Source organism: Nicotiana sylvestris, chromosome 10, assembly GCF_000393655.2.
Source record: "Nicotiana sylvestris chromosome 10, ASM39365v2, whole genome shotgun sequence".
Classification (NCBI taxonomy): domain Eukaryota; kingdom Viridiplantae; phylum Streptophyta; class Magnoliopsida; order Solanales; family Solanaceae; genus Nicotiana; species Nicotiana sylvestris.
In genome coordinates this window covers 67,924,765-67,935,473 of record NC_091066.1, presented here as the reverse complement: position 1 = coordinate 67,935,473, position 10,709 = coordinate 67,924,765, and the positions used below count along the sequence as shown (strand labels likewise).

At 35.8% G+C, this 10,709-nt stretch overlaps 1 protein-coding gene across 1 annotated transcript; it reads right to left on the bottom strand.

The window, feature by feature from the left end:
• Window positions 1-1,751: 1,751 nt before the first annotated feature.
• On the bottom strand, window positions 1,752-8,401 carry LOC104237289 (uncharacterized). Its single transcript, XM_009791403.2, has 5 exons — window positions 8,009-8,401; window positions 7,585-7,699; window positions 6,761-7,384; window positions 6,207-6,390; window positions 1,752-2,140 (listed from the first exon to the last, which is right to left on the bottom strand). The coding sequence occupies exons 1-5, from the start codon at window positions 8,083-8,085 to the stop codon at window positions 2,118-2,120; spliced, it is 1,023 nt and encodes a 340-aa protein (XP_009789705.1). The 5' UTR covers window positions 8,086-8,401; the 3' UTR covers window positions 1,752-2,117.
• Window positions 8,402-10,709: the final 2,308 nt, after the last annotated feature.

Here is a 10,709-nt window from a genome sequence, read left to right as displayed (position 1 = left end):
TCGGCGTTTGCAGCCCAGAGCTTCTTCCCTATCTTATTTCTCCTTGTTTTAGTTTTTGTATTAAAATCTGTAGACTTTTTCTGGGTATTCCGGATTTTTAGATGCTCATAACTAGTGACACCCCGGTATCGGGCTGTGTTGGGTTGTTCTTCCGCATATTGTACCGTTGACTGCTTAAATGTTGGGTCATTTATCATGTTTTAGGCTTAATTCTCATTGTTAACTGCTTAAAACTGAAATGGGTAAGTGTCGGCTGGCCTTGTCTTCACGAGAGGCGTCATCACAACCGGGCACGGATTTAGGGTCGTGACATATATATACACCTTCGAACACGGATTAAAAATGTGAATTTATTTAGACTGTGTTTGCATAATGAAAAATGGAAATTCTAGCAACAATTTGTTAGGGGAACTTTCATAAAAATGGTAAGTTTGAGGAATTTTCAGAAACCACTATTGTTCAGTGGCTATTAACTTCCTATAGCTACCATATATATAATTACTTTCTATAGCTACTATTTAGTTGTTACGGTAGTGTATTCGCTGTATTCGTGCTGCTGTATTCATGAATACAGCAGCAAAAAATGCCTAAAATCATGGTAGTCCAACTGTACGCGCATGTATTCGCGTCATGTATTCATGAATGCAGCAGCAAAAAGCGCCTAAAATCAGGGCTGCCTTGTTGTACGTGCATGTATTTGCGCTGATGTATTTATGAATACAGCAGTAAAAAGTGCCTCAAAACAAGGGCAGTCCAGCTGTGCGTGCATGTATTCACATGTATTCGCGCCATGTATTCATAAATACAACGGCAAAAAGCACCTAAAATCAGGGCAGTCCAGTGGTACGCGCATGTATTCGCGCTGTTGTTTCATGAATACAGCAATAAAAAGCACCTAAAATCAGGGCAGTCTAGCTGTACGCATATGTATTCATATGTATTCAAACCATGTATTCATGAATACAATAACGGCAATCACCTTAAAATAGGCATGTCCGGCTATCTAAGAGAGAGGAAAAACATAAATAGTGTATTTCATGCCTCAATGGCAGTATATGCCATAAATACTTATTTTGCTATAAAATATAAAAGGTAGCTATAGAAAATAATATTTTAAAATAATTTTGATTTATAATAAATATGGTGTATACCTTGCTACATGAGGTAAAATTTCCTTGTAAAAACACACATCTCAAAGGAAACCCGACAGTTAAAGAAGATTGAACGTATTAGGTTTTAGTTCAAAAAATTAAAATCCCAACCTGCAACTCGCCCCGCATTAATTTTTTTTTAAAAAAAAAATTAAAATCCTGCACGCCCCGCGAATGTTGAAACCCACCCTACCCACGACTGCGCCATTGCCATTACCCATAATTGGACTAGCACAAGGTAAGATGGATCTATTCCACCCCCTCTCACAAAATTAATTAAGGGGTCGTTTGGTTTGAAAACAGATTATGTTGGGATTAGTTATGCTAGGATTAATTATACTGAAATTAGTTCTTGTTTACTATTTGGAATACTGTATTAATCCTGGGATTGCTTTATCTTTATCTTAGAGTTACCATTCTATCCTCTTGCAAGTATAAGTTATCCTGATACTATTTTTAACAATGGGATAACTTATCTCAGTATTAATAACCAAAAAAAGGATAAGGCAGTACTAAATTTTTATCCCAAGATTATTTTTGTTTATCTATCATACCAAACAAAGTGTTATTGCAACCGACACAAGAATGGTGAGAGAAGCCTGGACAAGAAAAAGAAGCGGAAGCTTGAACTAACAAGCAAAATAAAGGACATTAGCACACTATACAAGATTTAGCAGGTCAAATAGACCTGAAATGGTTCATTTCTGTGGATGCAGGATTGGAACAACATTACCTGCAGTCCACAAGATTCATCTTATATTACAACAGCATTTAGCCACCACAAATGGAACCTAAATTGGGGGGGATAGAGGTTAGGGTATTACTGCAACAATTCTTGTGCAATACGCCTCAGCTTCATATGACTCGAAAGATCACCTATCTTGCCAAAACAGCTGATAGGCAATTGTTCCCTGATCTTTTCAACCCGGCAAGCTTTCTTCTTTTGCGGGAACAAAGGCTCATCACTCAAATATGGAATGCCAATAGAACTGCAGCAAGAAGAAAAAAATTATCTGAGTACCCAACAAGTAGAAGCAACTCAAGCACAATTTTGACTGAGCCATGGGGTCCTACAAAACTGCACTAGCAATGCGTAACGCAAACGTCAACAAGCATAAGGCTAAGTATTTCAAGATATACATAAAAAGAACGCAACACACCACCACATTAAATGCAAGTGAACATGACATCTTTCAGCTTCATCCACCGTATAACAGCATAGTTCTACCTTAAAACCTATGAAATTTTGGAAAACAAACCAAAAAGGAAATATGGCTCCTTGTCCTATCAGTAAGAGGGGTAATCTTTTCCTGAGTAGTCAAGCAAATTAAGATTCTAATATATTGCAATATCTACTGTGGACTTCTCATGATATCCCATGAGTGCATCCTGGAGGACTATAATGTTAACATTATCCAATAACATTCTCCATTCACCAAATACAAAACAATTATATTCCCAAGATGCGCCCTAATGAGATATTGACTTAAAACCATAACAAAGAGCTAATAGTTGAACAAGATAACAATGAGCTACTTTAATTTCTTTCTACCAATTTAATACAAGGGAGCAAATAAGGTGGGTGAATCAAGACCCAACCAGAGGGTGACCACAATCCCTCATTGTGCAGTAGGAAGAGTTAAATGTGCCCAGTTGTGGCTCTATGTGCTTCAATGTCCAAACCTATAACCTCCATGTCATGATGATGTAAAAAATACTAGCCTTAAAATCTACACTAAGGTTCACCAACTGATCCTTAATTTGGGGAGAGAGAGTGAGAGAGAAAGAGGAGTTGAATCAAGAAGATTGTACAGTAGTACACAGTACACAAAACTTCTGTAAACATGTGTTTTATACATGTTTGCATAAATTTGATAGTGATGATATGAGGTTGATCTATGAGGTAGTAGATGCTGGCAATTTTTGTTCAGGTTTTCTGTGTCAATAGATATGGCAGCTGCAATGGCTAAACTAAATGAAGACTTTGGAGATTGCAATCCCTCCGCATCACCGGGGGGTTTGTGGGGGGGGGGGGGGGTTTCAGCTCAACTATGGATTTGCAAAGTAAAAAGTGGTGATGACACCTGTTGCTGCCAATACAGTGGATTACATAGATGAAAGGCACAATTAGTTCTCTTCTAGGTGCAACAGCACAATTTCAAGTAAAAGGTTATCAATGTTTCACTTTCAACTCCTCCCTCTATTCCTAAAACTTTCCTGAGAAACCTCATAATGCATAGTGTTAACTGCTGGCTCTTTCTGCAGGACTTGTATACTTAGGCTACAAGGAGCAAATTACCTTCTTGCATAAAAATCTTCTGATCCCCATTACTGTCTGGCGGAGAAGATAGGAATGACAGATTGTAACTAGAGAAAATATTCACAAAGAAAAAGTGCGGGAAAAGTCTCTACTGACTGCATCCTGACAAACAAAAATTTCTATTTGCCAACTCCAAATTAAAGAATATGTAAAATTCCCGAGTCTACAATGATTATCCCAAGGTATGTTTGTTCTTGCAAAAAAACTCCCATTTGTTGTGAAAGGCTATTTTAGGCGGACTCTCCAAAATGTTGTTGCACCGTGTCGGATCCTCAAAAAATGCACTACTTTTGGAGGATACGACACATACCCGGCGACATTTTCGGAGAGTTTGAGCAACATAGGTGAAAGGAAAGAGGAAATAAAAATTGATCTCTGAGCTCTTCCCCATCCTGATATCTTTTGCTCAAATAAATGCAAAGCATAAAAAAGTTAGGCTGGTACGAACAGTGTCATAGACAAGTAGTACTATTGGAAATAGTGGAGGAAGACAAAAAGAACTGTTGATCTTAACATAGACATGATAAGTCACTAAAAGGGTAGCTCGGTGCACTACCCTTTGGCTATGCACAAGTCCAGGGAAAGGCAGAACCACACCGGGTCTATTGCATGTTGCTATAGTTGGGACAACATCACTAGCATATAAAATAGGTCATAGGAAATAAAAAGAACAAATCTGCTGTAGTTTTTAGTCAAGCTTTTATGTCAAAAAGTAAACAAGAGAAAGAGATTTATTTGAGGGGAATAACACTTTTCCGCAGCCAACAAACTGTATTGAGGTGCCAGTAGTAATTTCTTATATTTTTGCTTCTCCATATCTTTTTCTTTTATTTTTTTGATAAGGTAGAAGTTTATTAAAAGGCGAAATACATAAACAGCCCCTTCAAGTTGTACTCAACGGTCAGATGGACACCTCAATTATACTAATGACCATAGAGACACCTCTTCTCGGCTAAAGTGTGTCTCATGAACCCCTCACGATGACATGGCAAAGTGTGTGCTTTTTATTCATGTCTGGGCGCGTGAAACCCTCAAAATTATGTTTTTCTCTTTTTTCTTTTTAAATTAACCTTATTTTATAATGACCCCACTTACCTTCATCTTCATACTTCTTTCTTCTTCAAGTTTCACCATTGATGAAAAGCAAGAACAATTAAAAAGTTTCTTCCAAATTACAACAAATGGAAAAAACATAAAATAAGCACACAATTTCGTCCAATATAGACTATTACAATTGCTTATACAATCAATCACAAGCATTACCATAATAACTAATTGGATAAATTAAATTTCACATCATTAAGTTAGAAGAATCATGTCTGAGATGAAATTTACCATCATAAACTTTATGACTGAACTCTACCACCATAACCTCAGTCGCCGCCACCAACAGAGACATCACCTCAGGCGACAAAGATGTTTGAGGCTCCTACACGGCAAAAATTAAGACCAAGATCCAATATTTTTTTTATTGATCTTTACTGCTTGGGTTTTTCAAGAGAAATTTTTTTAAGAAAGAAATAAATGAAGGGCGAAAGGTAGCAGTCGACAGCCGAAAAACTTTTGATATAATCATTCTTCTTTAGATTTGGAGTGGAACGGCTCTGTCCATCATATTTTGGCTAAGAGGTCAGATTTTGGGGAAGAAGAAGTAAAGGAAGGAAAAGAATTGCAGCAATTTCTGGGAAAGCTTGAAAGAAGATGAAGAAGAAAAGGCATATGAAAGGTGCGATGGTCACAGGGGAAAGGTAGGGAAAGATGCGATGATTTTCTACTTGGGGTTCTACTTTTGGGAGATCACAGTGAAAGGAAGTGTGGGGCGTAAGGAAGAAGAATAGGTTGGGTGGTTTGGAGGGGGGGGGCGATGGTCTAGTTGGAAATAAGGAAAAAGGTATTATTTTCTTATTAATTACACGTGTCAAATATTTTAATTATAAATTACACTTGTCATTCTTATTAATTACCGCATATGGTCTGCTCCACTCGAATGTTTACTTGATACACTTAATAGTCATTTGAAGTGTCTAAATGGTAAATGGGTCAATTGAGGTGTCCATCTGACCATTGAGGACAACTTGAAGGGGCTGTTTATGTATTTCGCCGTATTAAAAAGGTACCAAGATGGTACTCCATATCTTATGTAACAAATTACCATGTACCAGAATAAAGAAAGAAAGAAAGAAAGAAAGAAAATTAGAAGAATCATCACCGCAAGCAAAAACCATATATGGAACCAGACTTCCTAGGTTATCCATTTTATCGGATAGATTGGAAGTTTGTTGATAGTTGCAGAATCTGCAATCCTTACAGAATAACGAAGGGAAGACTCTTCACCCCCCCCCACACACACACACACAAAGAGAGGGGGGGGGGGGGGGAGGTTGAACAAACGAAAAGAAACCCAAACAAAAATAAAGAAAAAGAAAACTGAAAAGACATCAATTGCACAGAAAAAGCTTCATCTAGTGTAGCAACAGAAATACATTCCTACAATTAAGAAAACTCAACCATGTCTATCAAAAAAAATTCAAATCCAAAGAGATCAAAAAAGAAAACCACAACAGCCGTGAAACTATAGAATCAACAGAATGAACTCTGGAAAGCTATTATTGCTTGTTTTTATAAGGTAAATTTTTCTTTCAAAATTGTGAAAACTCAAAATAAAATTTTAGGTTTTTTCTACGACGGAAAGATAAGGTAATTATGGATAAACAAGCTTATGTTAGCAGACTCACCAATCAAGAAAATTAGAAGAACCACAGAAGAAAGCATTTGAACAGGTCGATTATATTTCATATAATACTGAGACCGTTGCAGCTGTCGTTGCACTGCTCCATACCAACCATCGAGTTGCTTCTCATAATTTTCATCGCATCCATCAAGGCAAATCTTACTCCTCTCATAACATATGTTGATGCCCTTAATTGAAAAATCAGATTAAGTAAGAATTAAAGGACATCATTAATTGGTGAAGTAAATATAAAAGTATTTAGAAATTAACAAATCAAATCCCTTTATTCAAATTTATTTGACCTCAAAAGGTAAAACTATATGATTTTGATCATGATTCATTAAGAATTTTATATTCAATAGTTTTACTATATTCCTTATTATAGATAGAATTCTTAATCTAGTTTTTAATAGTTCAAGTTTCATTTTCAAATTTGAATCCACTAGTGTTAATATTAACATAAATTGTTAAATCTTGAAAAAGAGAATCAAATTATGTCACATAAAATAGGACAGAGGGAGTCATCCATGCCGGATATTGCAGAAAAAAATTACACACCCTTGTCAATGGCTGAGACTGCGGCAATGTACTATCAGCTTCTTGGTGATCATCAGGATTGAATTTCAACTTCCTGTAACCATTCTTCGACCACTTCAACTTCGTTGCAGTTTCCATGCAATTCAACAGCCCATGAATACTGGGGATCTTCCGAATGGATGGTGCAGGTTGTTTGCCGTAAATGTCATCAGCAACTGCGATCTTCCAAGCACCAACGTCAGCACAAGCACTTGCTGTCTTCCGGTGCCCTGAGAACTTCTCATCCTCAATGTGACCCGCGTCCACTAAGTGAGACGAACTCTTTGAATACTCTGGCATTCCTTGCTTACAATCCTGTTCCCAGAATGCTGGTTTCTGCTCTACTTCATGAACTTTTACAGAGTCTTTCTTCGCAAGAGAGGAAGAGGCCGGCGGTCCTGAGAGAAACACAGCCAGTTCATTGAGCTCCCTCTCATCCAAGCACACCCATTGATTGCTTTGTGAAGTAGCTGATTCATTTAGACTCTTCTCTACTTTCTTAATTTGATTGTCTATTGCGATAACAAATTCACGGTGCCTTTCTTTAGCATCATCAGTTGAGGCATTATCATAGCTCGAACTAACTGCCCGTTCAAATTCCTCCAACTGCATTAACATCCAAAAATTCAGTTTTTATCTTTCTATTACATCCAACAATAACACCTCATATGCGAGTATACATGTAAATTAATCATTTCTTTTCAGGCCTTTGTCCTAGGGTGGAATATAAAGCATTCATATAGCCAACCCCAAATAATTTGGGATTACGATGTGCTTTTTATTTGAGGGCGGGGGAGGGGTAGTACCTGCCATTTAGCAGTGCCAAGGGTAGTCCTTAGGTCTCTGCATAGCTCATCCGAATTCCAACGACCAGAAGTATCCTTCAATGCATGAATCCAGGTTCTATAAGTTGATTCCATCCTTTAAAAGGAAATTAAATAAATATTTCAATGAACATGGCAAAACCCCACAAATGAAAAACCAAGAAAGGCTTCAATCTTTGCACCACTACTCACAGAAAAATTCACAGAGAACATATTTATAATAACTCTAATAAAACTAACCCAAACCTACCAAAATAACCAATTACACATCACATATATCCTTTCCACTCTATTAGAGCTTATTTCATTTTTCCAACACTATTTAAAAATTTGTCTTTCAAGGAATTTTAGAGGTTTAAAAAACCTACAAAACAAATTAGAAATTTTCCAGGAAATGTTAAATTACCTATCAGCAGATTCTTGAACCTCTTCTGCAGCAGAAAAGAAGGGATCTTTCTCCCACAGATCAAAATACGACCCCATATCCTCCAAAATCGAATTTTTTACAAATAATTGGCAGACAAATGGGGAGAACCCCAAAATTTATTCAATTGACAATTACTACGGAAAATATTCTAACAGATTATGATTTTCTAAGCAAAATAAATCTACGAATATTGAACTAATCCAAGTATACGTAGATTTTCAAATTTAAAGTAGAAAGATGTTCTAGAAAAGTACTAATTGTGATTTCACTTTTATTAGTTGGGAAGATAAGATAATGGTTAGTGGTTTCCGTAAAACACATGATTTATTTAAATTAATCGTGCCGCACGCGTAAGAGTTTCCAGGAAGAATGATTCTGTTAAAATAATTTTTAAAATTTAATTTATTTTATTTTCTTTTTGTTAGTTGAAAAAAAAAAAAAAATCTCACCCACCACTATGACGAAAAAAATAGGAAATATATATCACCCACTGCGTCCAATTCAGCGAACACGAAACAAAGGGATTTAAAGTATTCATTTCAAATGAATTTGATGGATTATTATATGCAGCGGAAGCAATCCCAGTATCAAAATCACATGTAATTTAGACAACTAGCATAAACGGGATTTCACGGGTTACCTCTTGAAGCGTGAACATATCTCTTCTACCACGTGAGCCTTCAGTTCCATAACTTCTCAATGGAATCTCCATCACCCGCACAATCGTGATCCTCGAACGTTCCACGGTCTTCTACTGTGTTACCCAAATAATACCCGAAAATAGCAATTTCGTGTGGGCGAAATTTCTAGGAAACTTGGCTGAAAATTTCAGCCACCATCTACTCATCCCTCTAGGTGGAAAACCTTATGTATTTATAGCACAAGTTTTAAGGGTTAAGACCCTTTTCCAAAACCTGTTGGGTTTTCTTTTCCACCAGAAAAATGATTCCTTTATTTCCTATTATTTAGGCACAGTAGGGACCACAGAATTTAATTAACAAGGCTTCAATTATGGAATTAATTTCTAATTTTCGAAATTAATATCTACCATAATTAATTACGAATTATTCCACTAAAAATCCGTAATTGCACTCCTTATCCAATTTCGAAATTCATCCATTAAATCTTATTTAACTCCCCATATTAAGATTCAGATACTAATCAAGTAAATTAAATTACTGACGATTTAATTTATTGATTATTTCCTTTAGACTTTCGCTTAACTTATTTCATGTGTCGGATACAAAATCCACCGGCCGGGTTTACACATGAAAACTTATAAGCTTTCATAAAGGTATATCATCAATCTCTAAACCGAGACATGGATTCCATCAACTAACTATTACTTCGCCAATGTATATTATTATTATCCAATTTACCAGGCATATTGACCCACGAAAGAATCTCGCCTTTTAATAAATCAAAACAATAATAATATACACAGCTAATAATAATTATATCAAGATTAAGAGTATAAGTACATTTAATGGCTAGAGAGTTTATTTTATTAAGTCAGTATAAAATACTTATCTCTACCTGGTCCGTTCAATACATACAAAATGTACTAGCACAAGAAGTTGGAATTAAACCATTCCCATAATCAAGATTAATTATATTTAATCTTGTGCTACAATCATTCCTGATGGTTTGTCCAATTCCATCATTAGATTGTGAACTCAAACTTTATACTTATAAAAACCGATGATTTAATCTTCCGTGTATAAGCTAAACTCTATACACTAAATCATCTACTATATAAGCAAAGGACACAAACTATTATATGATCTATTTAAAACTTTATTAAAACTGAATAAACAATTATTTCATAATAAATACTATATCTAAACCAAACTCATGGTTAATAGTATATATCCCAACAATCTCCCACTTAGACTTTTAACCATGATAATTATTAGAATATACTATATCCAAATGCATGGTTAATAGTATATGCCCCAACAATCTCCCACTTAGACTCATAACCATGCATCTACAACTTTCTCAGGCATTCTTTTACATGACTATTAAAAGTCTTCACCAAATAAGGTTTTGTTAAAGAATCTTGCCAAGTTATATCTGATGCAATATTTGTCCAGTAGTACTTTGTCGTAATTATCTAGTTTGGTATTAAACTCTTCAGAGATCCTGTTACCGAAACTATCCCAAGAATGAACACCGAACTATAATTTTCTTTAGCTTTCTCCCACTAAGACGAAGTACCACTAATATTACCTTCGTTACCTCACGACATTGAAATATTAGTGACTTCTTACTATAGTGTTCAATGTTCAAACATCACTCCCACTCGATAAAGGCATATTATGTCTATTAACGTTCTCCCACTACTTAAATGCAATGGAACGTCAATTCTGACGTGTGGGTTTTGATGTTCTTGAACATCTAGTTATTTCTTTGCCCAGTTCCTGTAAAAATAGTTTACTTCTAGGAACATGTTTTATTAAACAGTCCTTATCTAGAAAAATGCATTTGTTTTAACAATTGCCTTATTTTCTTTAGGACAATAAAATAAAGCTTCATTCGTTTTCTTGGATATTCGATAAACATGCACCTATCCATCCTTAGTTCCAACTTACATATCTGCTTTCCCTTTCAGCACATATGCGGGATAATCCTATATCTGAACATGCCACAGACCAAGCTTACATTCAGTCCACAGTTC